This window comes from Ornithodoros turicata, chromosome 3 (assembly GCF_037126465.1).
Source record: "Ornithodoros turicata isolate Travis chromosome 3, ASM3712646v1, whole genome shotgun sequence".
NCBI classification, from domain to species: Eukaryota; Metazoa; Arthropoda; class Arachnida; order Ixodida; family Argasidae; genus Ornithodoros; species Ornithodoros turicata.
The window spans coordinates 50084527-50111095 of NC_088203.1; the positions used below are offsets into that span (position 1 = coordinate 50084527).

Consider the following 26569-nt stretch of genomic DNA (forward strand, 5'->3'; position numbering starts at 1 on the left):
TTGTTTTAAGGTTTGGGGAGCCGGCTTGTATCTGACTGTTACTTAAGGGGCTGCAACACCCTCCTGGCCCAATGGCATTCCTCATGCATTTTTCAAACCGCGTAACTCCGCAAGGAATTGCTCAATTTGCATAAAAGTAAGTCTTGAATGGAATATCTCAAAGGTTTCTAGAAATCCATCTTTTATGTGGGAAATGTTTCCGCAGACGTCAGAAATTGTGTTTCGCGCTTCCTTCAATTTCATTGGCCGGTCACAAAATAAATAGACCTAAAGTGAGAATTTTAATCCCATTAAGTACTAGAAAAATATGTCTAAAATCGATGTGTCCCGAAAGATTTTGTTTATGTCGAAGCATAAACAAAATTCCTACACGGATTCTTGCTTGCTACACGGATTCTCGTGAGCAATTCTTAGCCGATGCTGACCCGCTGGGATTTTGGCTGTGCGCGGTGGTGCCATCTGTCTGCATCCCACAGAAATCTGCACAAGTGGGAAAAAACGGATAAATCGTCACAATCTGTCTTTTGGCATGTGATAATAAATAGAGTTTGGGCGCTCAGCTATCGCTCTTATCTCGGAATCCTTCGTTCCGTGATTCGTTCCATGACTGTGCCTCGACAGTCACGGTTTTTCGCATAGCAGGAAACCTATCTGCGGAAAACGGATGAGACGCAAAGAACAAGCCTTACAAAAGAAGACATCTGGATAATCTTTCAGTAGCATCAGCCTCTCACGAATCAAGCAATCAAGAGCTAGCAGAAGCGACAGTACGCAAGACGTGTCTACAGGAACGTCCGGAAACGGACCCATGCGTTGTTGAAGCGCGAAGCATTGTGGGGTATGTGCACTTGTTCAACAGATTTCAAGTGTGGATTTCATATTGTGGAAGCTTATCTCTTGTATTCACCTTTTTGACTGTTTGTTTTTATATACTAGTTTTTTTATATACACATATTTGAGCTCTTGTTAGTCGGTATGCCGCTTAACTGAAATATGCGCATCCTGCACAACGCTGTAGTTGGTCAGCTTATTGCCCAATCACATTTGCATGCGGCAGTCGCATCCTGTTATAGACAACCCTCAAACGTTACGTTGTCTTGAACTGTCCTTGCCTGTATGAGGCATGCGTGAGCTTCAGTGAAATAACACAGCGTTCACATGCATGCTTAGTTTCCTTTCATGGGGTAAAATACGACAGGGAACGGCAACACTAATGTACCACAGCTGACAGTTGACAGCTCTACAACTTCGATGTTCTGCATTCTGTGTACTAAAACATGTGGCAGCGAACAGTTTGGCTGACAGTTGAAACATTGGTGTAGAACGTGGCGTAGAACTTGGTATAGAACTTCGCGGTACCCTAGATCGCCCTTCTCTAGGTGAGGGAACGGAGGGACTTGTTGCAAGCACGGTTGCCGATGGTCAGCGTCCTCGTCTCATTGGTCACAATTTGTGTACTGAGCACGCCTTAGAAATTCCAGTGCACAGCGGTCGATGCATACCACCTCGTTACAAAAGCATGTGGCTATCAAGTTTTCCGATTGTTACAGCCTCCCTTTGCTGCCCACCGATGGCGACCAGCAACCTGTCCGACGTCCCCGCGCGCTGTACAATCCACTGCAAGCAATGTACTGTTGGCTCTGTGCTCGTGAAGATAACTGCTGCCGCTGTCATATGCAGCTTCATTCCAGTCTTTTTAGACTTTGTGTACAAATATGAGTGTCGAAGTTGTGGCGTCAGCGTAAATAAGTCGACAACAGCACTGTCAACTATACTGAGACACCCATCACTGTTCAGGTGATCAGATGCCGTCAAAACTGAGAAAGAACGCCACGTAAGATCGCACTGCCCACTACACAACTTTGCTGGTCTTTACCGATCACACTGAACCAAATACCAAAAACCAAAAATACAGCTTTAGATGTGCCAGTGTCAAAGCACCGTGATATCGTAGAACGTTCCTCAATAATTTTACAGCACAGTGCACTAATGATCTGGGGCTGACGATGGTGCAGCAGTAATTTTCCTGTTCACGAAATGATCCCGACGGTTCCTAATACACAGGAGCACATGTGAGCTTGCATGAATTTATTCATGAATTCATTGGGGCACCCGCAAGCCATACCATTCCATTGATTTCTCAATAGGCCAGCGACTGTTTTTCAAATTAATGTAAAGGTCTGCGCAATCAGCTACTGTTCTTTCTTGTTTTCTCCGCGGTTCCACAATGAGTGTTGGAAACATTTATTGTGTTCACGAAGTTCTGTTGAATGAAACTGTCGATCCGTCTGCTATCACACGCACAAGTAACAGATAATACGCGGACGCTGTTCTGAAGGTCAAGGTCTCAAGGCAAGCTAGAAGTCTAAGGTAAAAGAACAAAGCAAGAGGAAAACAGTGTCTTGTAATCCTTTCCGCTGATATGGCGGATCAGTCGCGTAATGTAACATGTAACCGTCAGCCGCCGTAGTACCAGGAACCTCCGCAGTGAACGCTAGGTAATCTGTTAGGTCCTCCTGTGCCCCATCTATCGAGCGGAATTGACGAAACGCGGAGGGTGTTGCACCCCCTAAGTCATGTACGACAGAACTGAAGTGTGGCAGCGGTGATCCTCGTTCAGGATAACGCAGAATAGGCAAAAAGAAGAAAAACTGTTAGGCGACGCTGTGTCCGGAAATAACCAAATGTGTGCGCGTTGTTGCATAAAAGAGCATCCAGCGTTCGACCTACACTGAGTGGCGAACATGGTGCCAAAGCCGACGTTGTGTCTCGTAATTTAGACGAGGCATCACAGACTGAGATTGATCTCCAGAGCTTCATAAACGACACGGAGACGGCAACTTCTCAATCTATCATCAAGATCCACTTTGCAGGAATTTCTTGGATAGCCTTGCGGTGAAACTGATGTGACACCGGTGATCACACAACGACTCAAAGTAGAGATAGAGGAACTGAGCTTTCCCCGAACTGTGTATTGGTCTTTAATCCTTGATGAGATGTCCAGGAAAGTGAATTTAGACGAAAGAGTCCAACGTGTCCTGAGCGGCTACACAAGCCACTTTCAAGAAAGGTCTTGAGGTTATGTGAAATATCTCATATGAAATGAAGATTCTTAATGAAAACATGAAGCCCTGAAACTGACTATAACTGACTGAAACTATAATTTCCAGGTACTCCTACTTGGAACGCTCTTTTTTGGCATATGTGATTTCGTTGTTTATTTTTTTGTACGATAAGGAACAATGGCCCGTCATTGTGTACGTACAAAAATGCATGCAGTCATTGACGTAGAGGGGGAAATGACGTTCATAAAAAACAAAACAAAAGAAAAGGGTGAGGTATGCCTGCCCATCCAACGCGGCAATGCGGCGTGAGAGGCATTATCATCTATGAGCGCATTCGGAACGCCTCCTCTACCATGTGCTGGACAAACATGGTTGCTACGAAAGGCTTAGTCACACACACACACACAGAACACACACACACACACAGAAAGAAGAAAACGCAGAGAAAACATGTAAACGAGGCTCGGAGGCACAAGCGCGCCGCGTTCCTGAGTACTCAACCTCGCCTGCTTGTCCGCGATGCGTGGCGCCCCCAGCGGCTCCTCAACGAAACTCCGCCGTCACCGGAATCTCGGCGCTGGCGGCAGGCCGGAGAGGCGAAGCGACAAGCGCAAGTCGCCGTGTCTCTCTCAATAGGCTACGCGGACGCGTTGTTACTCATTATTGGAAGAACTCATTGATACCACGGTTCAACGCTGATACCTTGGTTTTTTGAGGAGCGCACAGCAATTTTGTCTCAATGCCTTTGGCGCATGAGGTCGCCTTTGCCACATTGCTGGGGCCACGTTGTGTAGTCCTGTGCCTCGAAACCCTGTCCATGTGGACAAGTCCGCCCTCTCCGCTTCTTCCTTCGCAATATGGTTTTCGTCTTTTGTGTATATTTTCACGCAAGAAAGGCAAGCTGCACGGGGCATTGCGAATCACCTACGAAACACAGAAGGGCATGATCGTCGTGGCATTCACTGCTTCAATATTTTTTTTTTCGTCAACGCTGTTCGGACATTGGGGATACATCCCTATGAATTGACTCATTATAGATAAATGTGGTGTGTGTTGAGGCTGGACAGTATGCTCTCAAAAAGTGTAACTGCTCAACCAAGTTTCTACTCTTGTTGTTTACTATGTCTTCCTAGCGATTTTTCACTGATTGGTGAATATTCGCATTTCTACCACTTGTAATATTTTCATGCCTACCGTATTGTTATATACAGGGTTATTCACGAACCATGTCATTTGGAGTTTATAAGAAAACGGTGGAACGAAAAAATATGCGGTCAACGGCTTCGGTGCGGCAATTAACTTTGCCATCTTAAAAAAATACTTTTGTGGAATTTGAACTGCAATAAATTGAAATTTCTGCATTGGACTCTGAAATTTGCCTAGTCAACATGGCGTTTCTTTTTTGTTTTTGTTTTTACAGAATCAGCAAGTCGATGGCGAACTTCGTCGAATACACCGGAAGCCGAAATCTCTAATGCTACAGCGAGTGCAAAAAAAAAAAAAATGAAAATCGTCTTTTTCTGACGCGCGTATTTCAACGGCGCACGAAGTCGGCCGATGCTATGAGAGGAGGACATGCTCCTGCCAGAGGAGGCACAGTAAGCCGGTTTCGCCGCCGCGCAAATAGTGTCGCCACTGGCATTTCCCGCCAAATTCCGGCTATTTACTGTCCATTGGCTCCGGTCTCCCACGTGACCCTTCTCGATCATGATTGGCTGAGGCTCATTTAACCGGTGGATTCGCCCGCGTTCGTTTCTCCGAGGCGCCGACCCGTCTGACCGTTGTGTAGCTCGTGTCTGCCTATGTGAGCAGGCGGTGATTTCGTTTCGTGGATTTCGAAGATCTTCGAGCCATGGATGAACGCCTGAATGAAAGGTAACCAGACAAACGTATGATGCATGTCAGTGATCAGACGTTTAATTCTGTCGCCTAACTGTGTGCACCTTGCCCCGTATTACATCACTTTCTGCCGGTTAACAGTCATGATCTGGTTGATGATTCTGCGTGGCGTTGCTTCTTGCGTTTTGTTCCGCTGTTTGAATGTGTCTGATGCTTAATACACTGGTGTGCATGAAAAGGAAAACAGCGTGCATCGCGTACGCAGGGCTCCTCCAATTTTGGCATTAGTCGACATTAGACGCGTAACGCTGGCATGTCTTATAGAGCGTATTCAGCCAATTAACGTTGCCTGTGCTCCGGTTTACCATATCATTAACAGGTTCCCTCGTTTTTTGTTGTTTTTTTTCATTCAGACACCGACAGCTGTTCGTGGCCCTGCGATCCGCGAGCATGTGGCCCCTGTCACCAGAAAATTCGACAGTTGTGATGGGATGAAGCGGATGGCTTCTGCGACTCATCACGTGCTATAGATATGTATAATAATATCTACTTTCTCCAAACCGAATAGGTTCCCTTAAGGATTGTATAATATGATAGTCACGCTTTCTGTTGCTCGGCTCTGTTTATTCTGCAGTATTCTGTAATAATCGTGTAGATTTACTTTGCATTCAAATGTTGCTTCTTGTGTATATGTTTAGCGTGTCAATACATTTTTACATGTGAATTCCTTCGTCTTCTGGATTTTCATTTTCTGCTTCCTGATAATATTAGCAGATGATCTGGCGAAGCGCTCGGAACAGGGGGGGGGGAGATGAGTGAGAGGGGGGAGAGGGCACGCAGCGCACATGCGCAGTTCGATCAGCCAGCGCGCGCTCTTTGGCGCCGTTTTCCGGCTATTTTGTCGTGATTCGTGACGGATGATCACGTGGTCAAGGGGGGCGGTGGTTTTCGTGGCGAAACTGTGGAAGCTACAGCTGCACTCCACTGCTCCTGCCGTGTACCAGTGGGAATCCATGTAACCTCATGTTATTATCGCGATGTCTCTTCCTTTCTCTTTTCTCTTGTTTTTGGCAGTGTTCTTTCTATCATCTTGGCGGGGACATGTCCTCCTTTCATCACGCCCTTGCGGCCGATTTCGTGCGCCGTTCAAATACGCGCCTCAGAAAAAGCCGATTTTCACTTTTTCGCCACGGGCTTCCTGATTCTGTAAAAAAAAACGTCATCTGCAAATTTCAGGGTTCAATTCAGAAATTTCAATTTACTGCAGCTGAAATTCGACAAAAGTATTTTTCGCAGATGGCAAAGTTAATTGCCGCACGGGAGCCGTTGACCGCATATGTTTCCGTTCTACCGTTTTCTTATAAACCCCAAATGACATGGTTCTTGAATCACCCTGTATGAAGAATAAATGTTCACGCAGAAACGTCGTCTAGTGTGACTCTCTTTTACAGCAAAAAGAATTTCTTTCTGCTCACTTGGGAAAATCCTTGCTGTGGCACATTGGGCCAGTGGGAAACTATAGACTGGCCTTCAGTGGACGTGATTGAGCGTGGTTCCACTTCATCTGCACTGAAATTTAGTGGAATTTCTCTTTGAAACCTGCTCAATACCCGTTGCTTTCAGTATGATATTTGTCCAAAATTGTTCGTTGGGCAATGGAAATTTCGATCACTTTCAATGAGAATTGTGAATGCGATATCTTTTTAAACCGAATGAGATTTCTGGGCTATTTTGAAAAGGCCTATTTCCCGCGGGGATTTGAACAAAGTCACATGACCTCAAAATGACGTTTCGTGTGACGCGACCAGGACAAGGTGCGGTTGTGCAAAGAGCACCCGCTTGAGGGTAGTTTCAAAGATGGCGGATTTATGTCACCCCTGTGATTTTCTCCTCGCTGCGACACCCTACCGGCGAGCGGAAATAGGCTCGTTCACTCGTTAAGTAGAGTGAGCGAATGCGCTGGAAGTTGGTTGCGCAAGAACGCCATGGTAGTTTCGGTATGGTTTTAATGTACTCGAAAGGTGGTTTGAATTGGTGTCGTTGCCAGCACCCCCTGACCGAGAGGACAAGCCTGCTTCCGCTTGCCGCTAAGGTGTCGCACCGATGAGAATGTACACCGCTCGCGTGTTCCGCCAACTCTTGTCGGGACCTGTATGCGTCAGTCATGTGATGCGGCGTTCAATGCGAAAATACTTCCGAGGAGTTTGCTTTTATGTGTCTCTCCGTCGTGTTCGCTAATTCCCAGTCATGACAAAGTCTGTACCTCGCTCCCCAGTTGGAGACCTGCAACAAAGGATTGCACAGAAGCCATGAAAATTATTCTGGTGGTTTTGTCGGGCTGAATATATGCTATGTTTTTCAGAAAACCTGGCATAATGAACCAACAAGGAACAGCTTGCCATGTTCTTAGCAGCTCGTAGCAAACGATTTTTTCTACCAACGAATGAGAGGGTTCTCAGTCACGGACGGCGCACTAGACGGGTGTCATCTACAGTTCGAGCGGTCGAACCCCGCTCCAGCGATTTTGTAAATGAAATTGCATCGCAGCGAAAACATTTTTGGCTGAAATATTTTGTGGGAATGCTTTTCATGCAGTGCTTTACAAGTTTTTTGCCATGCTGGGTAATACTCTGGTGTTCCGTTAAAGCAGGAGCACATGTCTTTAATGGAGCTATTCTGATGTTTCGCCGTCTTTTAAAAGCATCAAATCCCTGAAAAATGTAACTAAGTTAATAACGAAGTTCTTCAGCTTGAGATATTACCCGCAGTTACGGAGTTACTTAAAAAGATGAACGAGTTAGTTCCAAGTTACTTCGGACACAAAAGAGCACAACACAGGTGCGGCGCCCGTGAGCTGTTGAGCAAGACCTTGAGTTGCCTGCGGATGAGTGCAACACGCTTACATCGTTTTTGTTTATGTCCAACAATTCGAGCGCTTTGCATCTTACTCCTTGTGGGCGCACAATGGCAGCCGTTCTTACTCCCAGAATAGAATACTGTCATAGATTGAATATGAGTTTTTATGACATAAAATACCACGAAAGAACCGGAGAGAAAGTAAGAAAATATGTGGACGTGAGCGAAAAGCGAATTAAAAGTAACTTGGAACTTAGCTTAAGTTACTTTGGCAAAGTTACCTGAAAAAGAAACGAGTTCCTCTTAAAGCTACCATGGTGCAAAAGTACCGAGTTAGGTTACAAGTTAAGAAAAGAGCTTAGTTACAGTAACGAGTTACCTCGAACGCTGAGATAAACCCTCGACGACTTCACAACGCTAACATTTCATTGCAATATCGTTTCCTAGAAATAGAAGATCCAGAACAGAACGTGTATTCCCTTGAAGATGGGTATACTCTGAAAATACCTGTTTCAGGTTATGTTGGAAACAAATATCGATCATGCTTTCAGATGGGAGATCACTGCCCTCCGAGGCCATTAGTTCCGACGACTAAGATTGCCCACCAAAATTAATTTTGCGTTTCTACATTTGTCTAAGTGTAGGTAAATGCAGGTAATAAATAAGGTCCGCGAAGATCTGAGGTCCAGAGTTTGGATCACAATACACCACACATAAGATGTAGTTCTCCGTAGCTGTGCTATTTCAGCTTCTGTATTTGCAACGACGACTTCATGGGTGAGGTTGATCGCGACGATGGAAACAGTGTCTGTCGTATGCTAACAGATATCTAAGAACGCCGAAAGAGGCCAATAAGGCCGAAACAGCTGTAACGAAACACTGCTCCGGGTACTTTTCTTCTCTTAGAACTCCCGACAGATATGTTAAGGAAGAAATTCTCGTCCTGCAACATTTTCACAAAGTCCTAATACACGAATGCCACCGGACGAACCTTTCTCACTCATCTTCAGCTTATGTGCTTTCCTTACGACTGTATTAGTGTTCGATGAATTTTTTTCGTTGTTATTCGTCTCAAATGCATAACGATGAGCAAAACGAAAGTGTGCAAGCGGGTTAGGGGAACATTTTACATTATGGTAGATTCGATAGGCCAACATTGCTTTGAGTCTGGGCAAGGTAGCGTACACACAGGGGACACAGACAATGATCGTGATTCAGTTTCGTGATGGTTGTCAGTGTTTATGTTACTTTCTTCAGACTCTAGCAGATGTTGCCGTTGTCGAAGTACGTAACCACACATATACGGCCGCTAAGTAGTGCCTCCCATGAGCGGACAATCGCCCTTTTCCCTTGCATGTCGGTATTAGAGAAGTTTCACTGTACTGATACACAAACCAACATTTGCAGCATGGATGAGTGCGAGGCAGCATGTGACCGCATCGCCATACTGGTTGCGGGTCAGTTACGGTGTCTTGGATCCCTTCAGCACCTCAAGCAGAAGATGGGTCAGGGATACACCTTGGCCATTAAGCTGACCTCCAAAGATGAATCTCAGCAACCAGCATTTGAAGCAGCCGTGAATAATGTATTTCCTGGGATAGAGCTCACAGAGTCCCATCAGGTAATCATATCAGCGTACCAAGTGGTTGGAAGGAATTCAGTGCGTTCAGGAAAAAAGCAACATGGCGATTTTTTTCTAGAGACATAAATCTACAAGTGTGCTACTACTGCGACTGAGAGGAGTTACAGCGGAGGAAACATCGCTCTGCAAAATTGTTTCCCGCTGAGCGTTCTCCGCGTGCTCAGTGGTATCCCCGCTTTCTGTCTAAACGGCGTTAACACATTATTATGTTGTATGTTCTCTGAGCAAAAAGGAAGACAACGCGAGTACACGAAGCGCTAGACCGTTTTGAGGCCGTTTATTAGCGGCAAGGGTAACAAATAACTGAAGAAACATTCAGGTAATAAAGAGCCTCGTTGCGAGTACACAGCACAGGACGTGTTTCTGTGGCGAGCACGACAAAATGCAGAATTATTTTGCACAAAAATTTACAGGAAATTTTACAGGCTCAGAGCGACGCGCGTGAGCGAAATTTTTTATGTGATAGCTTAGCGTCAAGTGTCTCGAATGTTGATGGAAGAAGCATGATGCTCTTTAAGTCGCGCGTTTGAAGCTCCGCTTATTTAGCCCTACGCAGTTTTTGGATGCTGACAGACTTGGATGTTAGAAACCACCTCCCTACTAAAGTGAGTACATGGATAGACGTGATTTGTCATACGTACGTATGTATGATACTCCCTCCCAACTATTTGTATAACAGACTGTGTTGCAAGTACAGCATTGTGCCGCGCCTGTTTTCCTGCGTGTCATGCAGGCAAAAATGTACATACAGTGTGTAAGGTGTTACGATCTCTCAACGTGGAGGGGGCCGTAGAGGAGTAATCCCAAAAACTTAGTCAACAAGAACAAAAAACAAAAAAAGCCACAACAGTGCAGTGACAGTGCCTCCTTGAGACCATGAAAGGTTTTCATTCCCCTACGTATACAAGGGAAACTTAAAGGCGCATGGGAGTGACATTTAACATGCCTCGAAATCTTGTCTCATCTGTAAAGTTCTCCACCAGGAGTCACCATGGAAAATATTTTCGCTCTGAGGTGTATCGTCACTGCGCAATAAAATTTACCAAAGACTGTCGGATGAAGCAGTCCTGGACGAGACATACGAGCCTAGCGTGACGTCGAAGCTGCGCAGTGTTTTTTTTTTTTTGTTATTTTCTTATCGGCTCACGCACCGCTTATGCATGCTTGAGCTGTGGCATTGGAAGTCACTGGTCACGTGCCGGAGCCCATGATAGGTCACGACGTCTTCTCGTTCGCAGATGCGCCCTTTGCACGTGGAGAGGAGTTTTTAAAGGTGTCCGGATCAGAGCCTTGCGCGTGCTCGGTAGGTTACCCGAGCTCATCCTTCCTTCGCAGGAGTTCATCTTATTCGTTGCAGAAGACACCATAGCGAAACCAAAACAAGTGTGTGTGTGTGGGGGGGGGGGGTAACTTCCATGCTCCCTTAAACCAAATGCCGCAGTACGCCAGACATGCGAACAGGATGTTCTTGCTGCCATTTTCCCGCGCTGCTCTCGCAAGCTGCATACATTATTACGTGTTTAGGAGCAATTGAAGAAATGTAGAGTTCTGTTTAGTAACAGTTTGAGCGCAGGAGATCCTGGTGAGACCAAATATATTTATCTTCTCCCTGCAAAGGAAAGGAAGTATGATCAGCATTTAGATATCCCGATAGACAACATAAGGTTCAGGTTCAACAGAAGGTGTAAGGGCTCTGAACCACCAAAGACGAAGTCAACAACGACAGGAGAAGACTAATGTTGTCTTCCATATTGTAGGCCTTGCATAAGGGAGTCAGGCGAGCTATTGCATCAATACAGTGTGCCCTTGAAAACTGTACAGCTAGGACGATCTCGTTCTTATGCATAATGTGCAAGCCATACGAGTCATTGCGTCCTATACAGTTTGTTTTTGTTACACGCCTGACAGCACAAGATATTGCAAATGTGTTGCATCAATGTTGCAGCTTTGTTTCATGCCCACTTAATGTTTGTATCAATATATTTGTTATGTCCAAGCTATGTTTCAAAGATTCCGTAAAGCTACCGCTGCCATGATGTTATTGAAGCAATGTTGAATATATTATGGCAGTGCTATGTTGCATTTGCATTTTTTCCGAAACGCTTAATCAGCAACGTAAATTCAACGCAAGTGTTGTAATCTTTTTGCTGTATTTCAAAAAGATGCGTAGACCGAACAGTGATTGTGTTCACGGAGCAATGATGCGAGTGATATACCGACGCCACCATGTTTGGCAAGCAATATTAATGCAATGCTGCAGTAGCGTCTCTCACAAGACACCGCATCAGCAAAGTATATTGACGCTGCGCCATCGTCATTGTATCAATGTGCACAGAGCCGTGTCACACCGCCGGCACAAGGTCCCATTGTAATGTCGACAGCGCTGTCGACATTAAAATGGGTACTACCCCTTTTGGGACCTTCAGTTGACACCTTTTAGAGAAAAATCTCCCACCGAAGCAGGTCATTTGTTGCATGATTAATTGGCTTGGGTTTACATATTGTCTTTTTTTTTTTTTTTGCTCCGGCGGGATGAGGCCAAGCGTAAAAGGATGTAATTCATTGGTGGATAAGGGAGTGGAAGAGCTATTATCCTTTTGCACTTCAGCGCGACCAGCCGCGACCACAATATGTAAACCGAAACTATTCAATTACTCCAACAAATGACCCGCTTCGGGCGTGTCCACTGAAGGTCCAAAAAGAGGTGGCACCCATTTTATTGCCGACGGGGCCCTGCTTTAGAACTTACGTTTTTTTTAACTCATTTGAAATTGTTTTTAAATAATGAACTCTCATAACGACCTTGAAAAACGACATCTCCTCATTCACACGGTTCGCAACTTCTAGGTGGTATCGGAGAGATACTTGTAAAAGAGCGTTGGTGAATTAGTTATTCCAGGGATTTAACTGGAACGGCCTGTATATCACAAAAACAACAGTGCAGTGCTCCTCTAGTGTTGATTGAGTTGGTTGATTTTACCTTTTATACACACATTGTGTTCACAAACACGAAGACTGGAGGAGACAGAGGGAAACACTCCCTCTTAAACTCTCCTCCTTAATGCGCCCGTGGCCATTTAATAAATTTGGCGGCTACGTAGTTCTAGTTTTCCTGAGGGAGGGGAATCGTTTGCACCTCCACCAAAATGTCGGGTGTTCGAAGACACACGCTTTATTGTAATGACGATGGGGTGACGACGACGATGATGAAATCTGTCTCACACCATAAGGGTTACAACAATTATGAGCATTGATATTAATAACAAAGCCGCCAAATAATCGCCAACACTACCGCCAAGCATAATACACCCTAAAGGTGAAATTTACACTGACCTTGCAGTAATACACCAACAATACAAAACAGTAACTGAATATTCAAATCACAAAATGGTGGCAATAAAAAAAAATACAATCTTCACTAATTTGTGGGGTCAGACAATTCCATTCTTTCAGAGAGCGGAACAAAAATGTGTGTTTGCCATAATTTGTTTTTATGTTCGGAAGATTAAATACGCCATTTGTTCCTGCCCTTGTGTGGCTACTGAGATGTAGTTCCTCCAAATTTATGATTGGTAAGGTAAGAGTGCGATTAATGGTACGATGGCTAATTTTTAGTACCAGAAGTGCAATTAGTTGTGACACGTTAAGAATATGTGCGTTAGTCACAAATTGAGTGACGCTGCAGAGGTATGGCAGTTCAAAACCAATCCTAATGGCCCGGTTCTGAATGATATCTAGCACTGTGATTCATAATAAGACAGTCATAAGTGAGTCCCCATTCACATACGCCATATGTCAATTGGAAATGCACAAATGCATAGTACAAATTTAAAATTACAGACTGTAAGAAATAATGTCTAGCTCACATTAGAACACTGATATCACATTATGTATTACTGATTTGTCTGATATGAGGCTGGAATCGTAAGCGAGTACCTACAATGTCCCCAAGATATTTCACTTCGCGGGAGAATTTTGACTGAGCGCCAAGCAAGAATATTGATAAGGTGGAAAAATCACGCGTTGAGGAGAGTGAAAATAATCACGATTGTTTTGTTAGCATTTAAACTGAGCCTATTAGTTAAACACCACTCTGCACTCTGTTAATCTTGAAATATCGGCTTGCAGCTGCACAGCTAGTTCTGTTAAATTCTGACCAGTCACAAGTAAAGCTGTGTCGTCAGCGTACAAAAATGTCTCATACAATTTATTATAGTTAGGGAGGTCACTTATGCGAATCAAAGAGAAGAGAGGTCCTAAAATGGAACCTTGAGGCCAATGCTTGAATAAGCCGGTAGTGAAAAAGCCTCCATGAATTTAACAACTTGAGGTCGGCCAGTAAGGCAACTCTAAATTAGTTCAAATGCAGGACCCGAAACTCCAAGGCTTGCTAACCTACTTAAAGATACCTCATGAACAATACAATCAAATGCTTTAGCAAAAATCAACAGAAACAGCAATAGCTAAACGATCATTATAAATTGTTTCTTTTTTGCGCTCCAAGAAGGTCAGTAGAGCTGTTTCTAGTGAGACTCCAGCGCGAAAGACAAATTGGTTTCATATTGGTATATTGAACCTGGTAAGGTAACTCATAAAGCGTTTATGTAACAGTCTTTCAAAGATTTTACTTATAGCTGGCAATATAGAAATTGGTCTCTAGTTACTAATGATTGTAGGATTGACTTTTTTTAGTACTGGAATAACTGCGCTTGTAAGGGCTTTTTACAATCTACCTTGCATAAATGAAAGATTTATAACATGCGCCAGCGCAGGAGAGATAATTTCTTTCACCAGTATTATTTTTGAGGCAGCTATCTTATGTAGACCTGGCGAGGTATTACGCAATGTTGTTGTGGCATCATATACGTCCTAGGGAGATGTATGGCCTAAAAAGGATTGACGTTGTCTAGGAACATCAGCGACAAAGGAACGTTTGCTGACTGGTTAGCCACGGAAGCAAAATAATCTTGGAAGGCGTTAGCTATGTTTGTCAGATGGGTTTCTAAAGGTATTGTTACAACTTTATGTGTTAATATAGGACGTTTATTTCTGTTGAGGAATTTGTTGACCGCGTTCGATTTAACTTGTGGACGACGGAACTTGCTGCTGGTAGTAACGCCTTTTGGCGTGCTTAACTGTGTTCGCTAAGAACTTGAATACAGTGAATAATTTTTTTTAAAGATGGTTGCGTTTCCAGTTCCTTACCAAGCTCACGTTTTTTTTTCTTTATACACTTGAAGATTTCGTACGTTATCCACGGGGATCTGGAGGTGATATACTTATTCATAGGAACTCTTATTGTAGTAGTAGCACTTATAGCAGCAGTAACACACTGCGCAAATATTTCATATGCTTCCTCAGCACATACAGGATTAAGAACGGCACTCCAGTCCATACTTTTTATAGTGTCGATGTATTTCAGAGTGTCAAAGCGCTCAGATTTGGTGAGTTTATCACTAACTTACGGGCGAGTAGTGAATGTAGCGGATACTGGAAAGTGGTCTGGAATATTACTTTGTATAACATGAGCAACAGCTAAGTTACAATCTTTTATCCATATATGGTTCAGCAGTGTGGATGAATTAGCAGTAAGTCTGGTAGGTGAGACAACTGGACAGACATAGCCATAGCTAGTGAGACAATTGGAAAACATGGTACAAGCTGAAGAATTATCGTCTAGGATATTAGTATTGAAGGCGTCACCAGTAATAAGTACAGACTTATTTTCATGCAAGAGATAGAGTAACATCCGTTCAAACGCTGGCATAAACGCAGGAATGGGTCCAGCTGAAGGACGATAAACTACTCCGACAATGGTCATGTTGTCTCGAATGGAGTACTGGTGCTGTACCTGGGGAGCTATAAACAAACCGACACCCCTGCCAGTATTGGTAGTATTTAAATAATGACGACGCTTGAACTCAGACCTGAAATTTTTTTATTGGTATACAGCCGTATGGTTACTTTTTAGCCAGGTCTTGCTAACTGCAGTCAGGGAATAGTTTTGTTTCATGATATGCAAAAGAGAACTACTATCGTTAAAGTGTTTCCTGAAGCTCGTAGCATTGAGGTGAATTAGCGAGGCATCCATATTTCTCAATTGGCCGATATATCGAATGACGTAGAGGTCTACATTGGACTTATTGCACATATCACATTGCAATATCTGACTCTGACTTGGGAGTCAATGCGAGAAAGACCAAGATATAATGTAGGGGGTGCCAACGGCAACTCTAGCTTTGATCGCGCATTGATCAGTCCAAAGGAATCTCCAACCATTTGTTTTACCAGCTTCGCGTGCGTTAGCAAACATCTTTTATTAGCTGGAATAAGGTAGTCATTGATGTATATCGGGCAGACATCTTCTTAATCAATTTCTTGGGAACATAATTACGGTAAAGGTTAAGGCCAATGTAATATGTAACGTCTTAACTCGCAGGGACTGTACGAGTACCACCTACTAGAAATGCTGCCATGGAGTGAGCTGTTCAAGCGCATTGGAGAGTTGCGTAAACAGTTTGCACTTGAAAACGTCCTTGTATCAGACACCACATTGGAAAAAATATTCATCAGTCTTGCAAGAAAGGCTCTTCAACAAGACCAAAACGAGCCACGAACTGGTCATTTCACTTCCCTCACTTCACCTCCACTACCGACTACTCAAGCACGTTCAGCACGGCCGTCAACGCAGCATTCCGCGGTGCCAACCAGAGCAACTACAGTACGCAGCAGTGCAAGGTAGAGGAACAAGAGAAACGGAAAACACTTCATCCACCCTGCATGTATTTCAGAAATGCAGAAGCGCCTGTTGGCATTTGAAGTGGACTGCAGCTCATTACGGTACATTCATCAACACTACTTGGCTTATTTCTGATTTTTTTGAGCTTCCATTAATAAAATCTTGTGTCGTGGTAGAGGATCTATGATCACATGCTTTTATGTCTAATGGTGATAGGTCCATTGCAAATGTATGCAAAATGGACAAATTTAAACCTATATCGGATGGTTCTATGGTTCCAAGATGTTTAACTCTGTGAAGCACAGAAAATTTTATGTTGAATTGACTGAGCCGTTTCATGATATAATTGTTTATTATGCCCTGTAGAACACAAAAATTCAGTTAGAAAAAATACGTGGTATACTGGTGACAGTATACAGCGTGGTCAATGGCGTTGACCACCGTGCAGCAAGGGGCTACAAATCTTCAAAAATTGGTAGAGCGCAAAAAAGTTTTTTTTTTCTTTTTCATGCACAAGACAACACAGCAGGTGATGCACATGATGGATCTTCGGGGATGTCGTGAATTATATGGAGGCACCGTGCCTGAGAGCGTACTGACGCACGTGCGAAAAGTAACAACACCCGTTCCGCGTGTTAGTGACCCCTTCCAGCACGGTGGTTCCTCCACTTGACCACCCGTTTTTCTCAAGATGCACCAAAAGTCGGCGCTGAATCAGGCCTATAGCATATTCAACGGAACGTGGACATGTGATGAAACAAATGGACGGTGTGCCACGAGATTCTTACCACGTTTTCTGTAAGAAGACAACGTCGAGAATGGAGCGCCCGCAGTGACGCACTTCTTCACGAAAACGAAGCAGCAGCTCTTACGTCGCGCGCTGTGATGTAGCGACACCTTATGTCGATGCTGAGTATTGCGAGGCAGCGAGCAAGTGATCAACGAACAGAACCATCATGCAGCAATGGCAAAAATATTTTTCTGGGTGGTCAACTGGGTTCACCAGACCTCCGCTTTCTTCAGGAAAAACTATAGTCCTGAAGAAGGCGGAGCTTCCGCCGCAACGTTGACCATACCCCTAGATATCTTTCTATTAGTTTAAATTGTAATAAACTGCCCCGTTTTTTACTTCCCCTACCTACTGTGTATATCTACACACACACACACATATATATATATATATATATATAAAATATATATAATGCAGGAAAAAAAAGCTATTAAATACACAAGTAGATGACATTAGACGTGTTTGTTATTCAAAATTACATATTAAGATGGCTTCTATGGCTGCACGCAGTGAGACAGATACTCATGGAACGATGCGACAGCACCAGAGGACACGTGTTCCGTCGTGTATGCGGCTCGTCAGCTTTGGGTAGCTGCACATCGTTCGGAATTGGCAAACCAGGGGTCACTCAGCGAGCGATCTACACCTGTGAGGGTGACTGAGCACTTCTCAATGCCACAGTGCAAGCCAGTGAATTCTAATGCAGGAAAAAGAGCCATTAAATACACAAGTAGATGGCACTAGACGTGTTTGTTGTTCAAAATGACATATTAAGATGGCTTCTATGGGTGCACGCAGTGAGACAGATACTCATGGAACGATGCGACAGCACCAGAGGACACGTGTTCCGTCGTGTTTGCGGCTCGTCAGCCCTGGGTAGCTGCGCATCGTTCGTAATTGGCAAACCAGGGGTCACTCAGCGAGCAATCTACACCTGGGAGGGTGACTGAGCACTCCTCAATGCCACAGTGCAAGCCAGTGAATTATAATGAGGGAAAAAGCCATTAAATACACAAGTAGATGACAGTAGACGTGTTCGTTATTCAAAATTACATATTAAGATGGCTTCTATGGCTGCACGCAGTGAAACCGATACTCATGGAACGATGCGACAGCACCAGAGGACACGTGTTTCGCCGTGTCGCGGCTCGTCAGCTCTAAGTAGCTGCGCATCGTTCGGAATTGGCGAACCAGGGGTCACTCAGCGAGCGATCTACACCTGGGAGGGTGACTGAGCACTCCTCAATGCCACAGTGCAAGCCAGTGAATTCTAATGCAGGAAAAAAGCCATTAAATACACAAGTAGATGACACTAGACGTGTTTGTTATTCAAAATTACATACTAAGATGGCTTCTATGGCTGCACGCAGTGAAACAGATACTCATAGAACGATGCGACAGCACCAGAGGACACGTGTTTCGCCGTGTTTGCGGCTCGTCAGCTTTGGGTAGCTGCGCATCGTTCGGAATTAACAAACCAGGGGTCACTCAGCGAACGATCTACACCTGGGAGGGTGACTGCGCACTCCTCAATGCCACAGTGCAAGCCAGTGAATTCTAATGCAGGAAAAAAGCCATTAAATACACAAGTAGATGACAGTAGACGTGTTTGTTATTCAAAATTACATATTAAGATGGCTTCTATGGCTGCACGCAGTGAAACCGATACTCATGGAACGATGCGACAGCACCAGAGGACACGTGTTTCGCCGTGTCGCGGCTCGTCAGCTCTAAGTAGCTGCGCATCGTTCGGAATTGGCGAACCAGGGGTCACTCAGCGAGCGATCTACACCTGGGAGGGTGACTGAGCACTCCTCAATGCCACAGTGCAAGCCAGTGAATTCTAATGCAGGAAAAAAGCCATTAAATACACAAGTAGATGACACTAGACGTGTTTGTTATTCAAAATTACATACTAAGATGGCTTCTATGGCTGCACGCAGTGAAACAGATACTCATAGAACGATGCGACAGCACCAGAGGACACGTGTTTCGCCGTGTTTGCGGCTCGTCAGCTTTGGGTAGCTGCGCATCGTTCGGAATTAACAAACCAGGGGTCACTCAGCGAACGATCTACACCTGGGAGGGTGACTGCGCACTCCTCAATGCCACAGTGCAAGCCAGTGAATTCTAATGCAGGAAAAAAGCCATTAAATACACAAGTAGATGACAGTAGACGTGTTTGTTATTCAAAATTACATATTAAGATGGCTTCTATGGCTGCACGCAGTGAGACAGATACTCATGGAACGATGCGACAGCACCAGAGGACACGTGTTTCGCCGTGGCGCGGCTCGTCAGCTCTAAGTAGCTGCGCATCGTTCGGAATTGGCGAACCAGGGGTCACTCAGCGAGCGATCTACACCTGGGAGGGTGACTGAGCACTCCTCAATGCCACAGTGCAAGCCAGTGAATTCTAATGCAGGAAAAAAGCCACTAAATACACAAGTAGATGACACTAGACGTGTTTGTTATTCAAAATTACATACTAAGATGGCTTCTATGGCTGCACGCAGTGAAACAGATACTCATGGAACGATGCGACAGCACCAGAGGACACGTCTTTCGCCGTGTTTGCGGCTCGTCAGCTTTGGGTAGCTGCGCATCGCTCGGAATTGGCAAACCAGAGGTCACTCAGCGAGCGATCTACGCCTGGGAGGGTGACTGAGCACTCCTCAATGCCACAGTGCAAGCCAGTGAATTATAATGCAGGAAAAAAAGATATTAAATACACAAGTGGATGACAGTAGACATGTTTGTTATTCAAAATTACATATTAGAATGCGTTCTATGGCTGCACGCAGTGAAACAGATACCCATGGAACGATGCGACAACACCAGAGGACACGTGTTCCGCCGTGTTTTCGGCTCGTCAGCTCTGGATAGCTGCGCATCGTTCGGAATTAACAAACCAGGGGTCACTCAGCGAACGATCTACACCTGGGAGGATGACTGCGCACTCCTCAATGCCACAGTGCAAGCCAGTGAATTCTAATGCAGGAAAAAAGCCATTAAATACACAAGTAGATGACAGTAGACGTGTTTGTTATTCAAAATTACATATTAAGATGGCTTCTATGGCTGCACGCAGTGAAACCGATACTCATGGAACGATGCGACAGCACCAGAGGACACGTGTTTCGCCGTGTCGCGGCTCGTCAGCTCTAAGTAGCTGCGCATCGTTCGGAATTGGCGAACCAGGGGTCACTCAGCGAGCGATCTACACCTGGGAGGGTGACTGAGCACTCCTCAATGCCACAGTGCAAGCCAGTGAATTCTAATGCAGGAAAAAAGCCATTAAATACACAAGTAGATGACACTAGACGTGTTTGTTATTCAAAATTACATACTAAGATGGCTTCTATGGCTGCACGCAGTGAAACAGATACTCATGGAACGATGCGACAGCACCAGAGGACACGTGTTTCGCCGTGTTTGCGGCTCGTCAGCTTTGGGTAGCTGCGCATCGTTCGGAATTGGCAAACCAGGGGTCACTCAGCGAGCGATCTACACCTGGGAGGGTGACTGAGCACTCCTCAATGCCACAGTGCAAGCCAGTGAATTCTAATGCAGGAAAAAATAGCCATTAAATACACGAGTAGATGACACTAGACGTGTTTGTTATTCCAAATGACGTATTAAGATGGCGTCTATGGCTGCACGCAGTGAAACATATACTCATAGAACGATGCGACAGCACCAGAGGACACGTCTTTCGCCGTGTTTGCGGCTCGTCAGCTTTGGGTAGCTGCGCATCGCTCGGAATTGGCAAACCAGAGGTCACTCAGCGAGCGATCTACGCCTGGGAGGGTGACTGAGCACTCCTCAATGCCACAGTGCAAGCCAGTGAATTATAATGCAGGAAAAAAAGATATTCAATACACAAGTGGATGACAGTAGACATGTTTGTTATTCAAAATTACATATTAGAATGCGTTCTATGGCTGCACGCAGTGAAACAGATACCCATGGAACGATGCGACAACACCAGAGGACACGTGTTCCGCCGTGTTTTCGGCTCGTCAGCTCTGGATAGCTGCGCATCGTTCGGAATTGGCAAACCAGGGGTCACTCAGCGAGCGATCTACACCTGGGAGGGTGACTGAGCACTCCTCAATGCCACAGTGCAAGCCAGTGAATTATAATGAGGGGAAAAAAGCCATTAAATACGCAAGTAGATGACAGTAGACGTGTTTGTTATTCAAAATTACATATTAAGATGGCTTCTATGGCTGCACGCAGTGAAACCGATACTCATGGAACGATGCGACAGCACCAGAGGACACGTGTTTCGCCGTGTCGCGGCTCGTCAGCTCTGGGTAGCTGCGCATCGTTCGGAATTGGCGAACCAGGGGTCACTCAGCGAGCGATCTACACCTGGGAGGGTGACTGAGCACTCGTCAATGCCACAGTGGAAGTCAGTGAATTCTAATGCAGGAAAAAAAGCCATTAAATACACAAGTAGATGACACTAGACGTGTTTGTTATTCAAAATTACATATTAAGATGGCTTCTATGGCTGCACGCAGTGAAACAGATACTCATAGAACGATGCGACAGCACCAGAGGACACGTGTTTCGCCGTGTTTGCGGCTCGTCAGCTTTGGGTAGCTGCGCATCGTTCGGAATTGGCAAACCAGAGGTCACTCAGCGAGAGATCTACGCCTGGGAGGGTGACTGAGCACTCCTCAATGCCACAGTGCAAGCCAGTGAATTATAATGCAGAAAAAAAAAGCCATTAAATACACAAGTAGATGACAGTAGACGTGTTTGTTATTCAAAATTACATATTAAGATGGGTTCTATGGCTGCACGCAGTTAAACAGATACCCATGGAACGATGCGACAACACCAGAGGACACGTGTTTCGCCGTGTTTGCGGCTCGTCAGCTTTGGGTAGCTGCGCATCGTTCGGAATTGGCAAACCAGAGGTCACTCAGCGAGCGATCTACGCCTGGGAGGGTGACTGAGCACTCCTCAATGCCACAGTGCAAGCCAGTGAATTATAATGCAGGAAAAAAAGATATTAAATACACAAGTGGATGACAGTAGACATGTTTGTTATTCAAAATTACATATTAGGATGGGTTCTATGGCTGCACGCAGTGAAACAGATACCCATGGAACGATGCGACAACACCAGAGGACACGTGTTCCGCCGTGTTTTCGGCTCGTCAGCTCTGGATAGCTGCGCATCGTTCGGAATTGGCAAACCAGGGGTCACTCAGCGAGCGATCTACACCTGGGAGGGTGACTGAGCACTCCTCAATGCCACAGTGCAAGCCAGTGAATTATAATGAGGGGAACAAAGCCATTAAATATGCAAGTAGATGACAGTAGACGTGTTTGTTATTCAAAATTACATATTAAGATGGGTTCTATGGCTGCACGCAGTTAAACAGATACCCATGGAACGATGCGACAACACCAGAGGACACGTGTTTCGCCGTGTTTGCGGCTCGTCAGCTTTGGGTAGCTGCGCATCGTTCGGAATTGGCAAACCAGAGGTCACTCAGCGAGCGATCTACGCCTGGGAGGGTGACTGAGCACTCCTCAATGCCACAGTGCAAGCCAGTGAATTATAATGCAGGAAAAAAAGATATTAAATACACAAGTGGATGACAGTAGACATGTTTGTTATTCAAAATTACATATTAGGATGGGTTCTATGGCTGCACGCAGTGAAACAGATACCCATGGAACGATGCGACAACACCAGAGGACACGTGTTCCGCCGTGTTTTCGGCTCGTCAGCTCTGGATAGCTGCGCATCGTTCGGAATTGGCAAACCAGGGGTCACTCAGCGAGCGATCTACACCTGGGAGGGTGACTGAGCACTCCTCAATGCCACAGTGCAAGCCAGTGAATTATAATGAGGGGAAAAAAGCCATTAAATACGCAAGTAGATGACAGTAGACCTGTTTGTTATTCAAAATTACATATTAAGATGGCTTCTATGGCTGCACGCAGTGAAACCGATAGTCATGGAACGATGCGACAGCACCAGAGGACACGTGTTTCGCCGTGTCGCGGCTCGTCAGCTTTGGGTAGCTGCGCATCGTTCGGAATTGGCAAACCAGAGGTCACTCAGCGAGCGATCTACGCCTGGGAGGGTGACTGAGCACTCCTCAATGCGACAGTGCAAGCCAGTGAATTATAATGAGGGGAAAAAAGCCATTAAATACGCAAGTAGATGACAGTAGACGTGTTTGTTATTCAAAATTACATATTAAGATGGCTTCTATGGCTGCACGCAGTGAAACCGATACTCATGGAACGATGCGACAGCACCAGAGGACAGGTGTTTCGCCGTGTTTGCGGCTCGTCAGCTCTGGGAAGCTGCGCAGCGTTCTGATTTGGCACCAGGGGTCACTCAGAGAGCGATCTACACCTGGGTGGGTGACTGAGCACTCCTCAATGCCACAGTGCGAGCCAGGGGTAGGGGGGAGCCAACGAAGGGGGTAGGGGAAGTAAAAAACGGGGCGATTTCTTAAAATTTAAAATAATAGAAAAATATCTAGGGGAATCGTCAACGTTGCGGCGGGAGCTCCGCCTTCTTCAGGACTACGAGATTAGAAGGGTGTCTTGAAGCTTTTGTACATGTGTAGCATGACGTCACAGTCGGGGTTCGCGCCACCTGGCAGTCGTTAGGGTCAAGCTCGGTAATGTTGTTGTGTCAAGTGCAGGCGTGAGGTCATAGTCCTTGGGGTCGGAAGGGTGTCAGGAATCCGGCTGAAAAGAAAAGAAAAGGAAGCAATACCTTATCTAAGCAGTTAGATTTCTTATTGTTGACAATATACCAGGGTCTTCGTTAATGGCGGACTGGAATTTGTAGATAAGGTAAGATTCCCGTTGTCCTCGTGATCGATCAGAAGCAAAGTTTGATTGAAGAAGAAAAATTGAAACTTCGTTAATTGAATGGCCCAGTTGGCTGAAATGGCGCAAAACAGGAATATTTGTTGTATTTTTCGTTGTCGCCTCTGATTGGTGGTTGTTGAAACTAATTCGAAAAGACGTTTTCTTCTGGCCTACGTACTGTGCTTGGCAGGCGTAATCCTATGTTCACACTACATCATCGAAAGCCGCCAACGCGGGAAACTCATTCACCGCTTTTACGGCTTTGGCGACCCTCTCGTTCACACTGTGTTCCGAACGCCGGGAACTACTGGCACCACCGTACTCCGCTACAAAAACTGATCCGTTTCATTTTTGGGACTGTACTCAAGCTCCGTGTAACACGTGTAAAATGTCGTTGTGATACATCAGAATAACAATTGCCAAATACGCATTTATTGCGTTTTATACAGCAACCTGTAAAGCGATGCCCGCTTCGAGCAGCAGGCGACGTGCACCTATACATGTCTCAACACAGTCGACACACTTACTTCCTCGTCTTCTTCCAGCAGCTGCTATGATACGGTCTTCATATCTACGTTCCCGCTCCTCTTGCGTTTCGTGTCGTACACCATTTAGCTCTACCTTAGAGTCTTGATTAGATTTTCGTAGACCAGGTTACGCATCCGCCATGTTTGTTGTCTACGCCGCTGTTCTCCCGTCCCAGCATTCTCGCTCGCGGAGCGCCCTGATTGGTCCAGACTTGCGTCTTTCCCGGCACTCCCGTCAAAAGTAGAGCCAATCTCTGCTCTCGCGTTGCGGCTTTCGGCACCTTCGCGGCGTCCGCGAGATTCCCGGATTGCTGTGTGAACGTGACAAGTTCACCAGCATCTCCGTCGTTCGCGACATTCGCGGCGTTCACTGACGTAGTGTGAACATAGCATTACACTGAATTAAGTAGTCAACGTTAGAGGGGTTGCAATCTAGGTCTGCGTGGATTTTAACAGAAAAGTTGGAGTGTGTGCTCTTAACGGATTGAGCCGTTTGCATTACTTGCAAATCTGACATCTACAGCCATGAATGGCAGCCAGTTGGTGAATTCTCTGGTACTGTTACCTTAGAGCGAACTAAGCTGTCTTGTAAGTTGCGTGCACCTCTGTAAGTGACACGTGGTGGGTCAGGGAAAATTTCCTTAGTGCGTGCGGACTAGAGTAGGATGCTATGATGGTGATTCAGTATATAGTTAATATTTGGGATGTTCCCAGCGAATGTTACAGTTAAGTTTATGGTATCATATTTTAGTTTTTTTTTTCGTTTGTGAAATAAGCTTTGGCAATTGACTTTCCGAGCCTTGTTCAAGGTGTCTTGGACAACGTTGGCCGGAAACGACCACCAGGTGGCGCGAACCCCGACTGTGACGTCATGCTACACATGTACAAAAGCTTCAAGACACCCTTCTAAGCTCTTAGTCCTGAAGAAGGCGGAGCTTCCGCCGCAACGTTGACCATTCCCCTAGATATATTTCTATTAGTTTAAATTTTAATAAATCGCCCCGTTTTTACATCCCCTACCTTCGTTGTTTTTCTTTCATTCGTTCAAAACTTTACATATGTATATATATGTATGTATGTGTTAGCGGTTTCCCTGGGGTGACAAGCGCTACATTTTTACATATGGGTTTATTTAACTGAGATTACAAACGATGACAAAACAGACTCATGCCGGAGCGCGTACACCCGTCGTTTTTGATCGGGCCGGAAGTTCTTGATGTCTCTGACACTGCGGCTGGCTGTGTCGCTGTTTTTCATGTCTGTTGCGCTGGCGCTGACACGGCCGGGTGGGTAAAGTTGATTTGCCCTCAAATCATTTCCACGTCGTAGTCCTGAAGGTGCTGAGGTGGACGACGCTGTCGTACTGGTCGGCCGCTTGCCGAGGGTCTTGGTATGGGGTCGTCGTCATCTGGGAGGAAGTTGTTGGCGGGAGGCTCTTGAGACACATGAGTGTCATCATCGTCCAACGATACGGTCCCCTCGGTGATGTCAACTCTGGAGGGTTCTGAAGACAGAAGACGCCCAATAATGCTGTCGCAAAACTCCGGGACGTCGTCCTTGCGTGGATAATTGCGTCGAAGTTGTTCAATATTAGCAATTCTAAATTTTGTTTTGCCTCTTATGGGCTGCACACTCTCGAGTTTCACTGTGTTCGAGCTCTTGAAAGATTTTATGTAGAATGGGCCCTCGTAGAACGGGTCGAGAGAGGACGATCGGGCACCAATTGTGCAGTAGACTGAATCGCCTATCTTGAAGTGGGGTTCTTTTCTTGCTGAGTCGTACCTTTGCTTCTGATACGTCTGACTTTTCTCGAGGTATTCTTTGGCTTCCACTCGTCTTTTTGCCAGCTCGTGGAGTCTCTGTGCTTCGTCGAGCTGCTCTGAGACGACTCCAATGTTAAGTTGGCTCGGAAGTGTCGGTTCATACCCATGCATCAGAAAGAAGGGACACTTCTTTGTCGCTTTTTGCTTTGAAGCATTGATTGCGAGCGTTGCCTCGTGCAGTGTCTCATCCCAGTTTCGGTGCGAGTCTATGAGCTTTCTGATGACGGTCTTCATGGTTTGGACTGTGCGTTCGATCAGACCGTTGGCTTGGGGCCAATAGGGCGGTGTGGTTATGTGGGTGACACCTAGCCTCCGGTGCACGGCTGCTGTATGCTTGTTGACAAATCCTCGAGCCTGATCGGTGATGACGACGTGAGGAACGCCGAACCTAGGTATCCAACGGTTGCACAGAAAGTCTATGTAAAACTTC

The 26569-nt window shown here is 45.5% G+C and overlaps 1 protein-coding gene across 1 annotated transcript in view; it reads left to right on the forward strand.

Moving 5' to 3' along the window:
• Window positions 1–16307, forward strand: part of LOC135388463 (phospholipid-transporting ATPase ABCA1-like) — a 391000-nt gene extending 374693 nt beyond the window's left edge. The window contains exons 23-25 of the mRNA XM_064618039.1: window positions 9168–9381; window positions 15842–16140; window positions 16194–16307. Of these exons, the coding sequence (XP_064474109.1) occupies window positions 9168–9381; window positions 15842–16140; window positions 16194–16221 (541 nt within the window). The 3' untranslated portion in view covers window positions 16222–16307. The remainder of the gene's footprint in view (window positions 1–9167; window positions 9382–15841; window positions 16141–16193) is intronic.
• Window positions 16308–26569: the final 10262 nt, after the last annotated feature.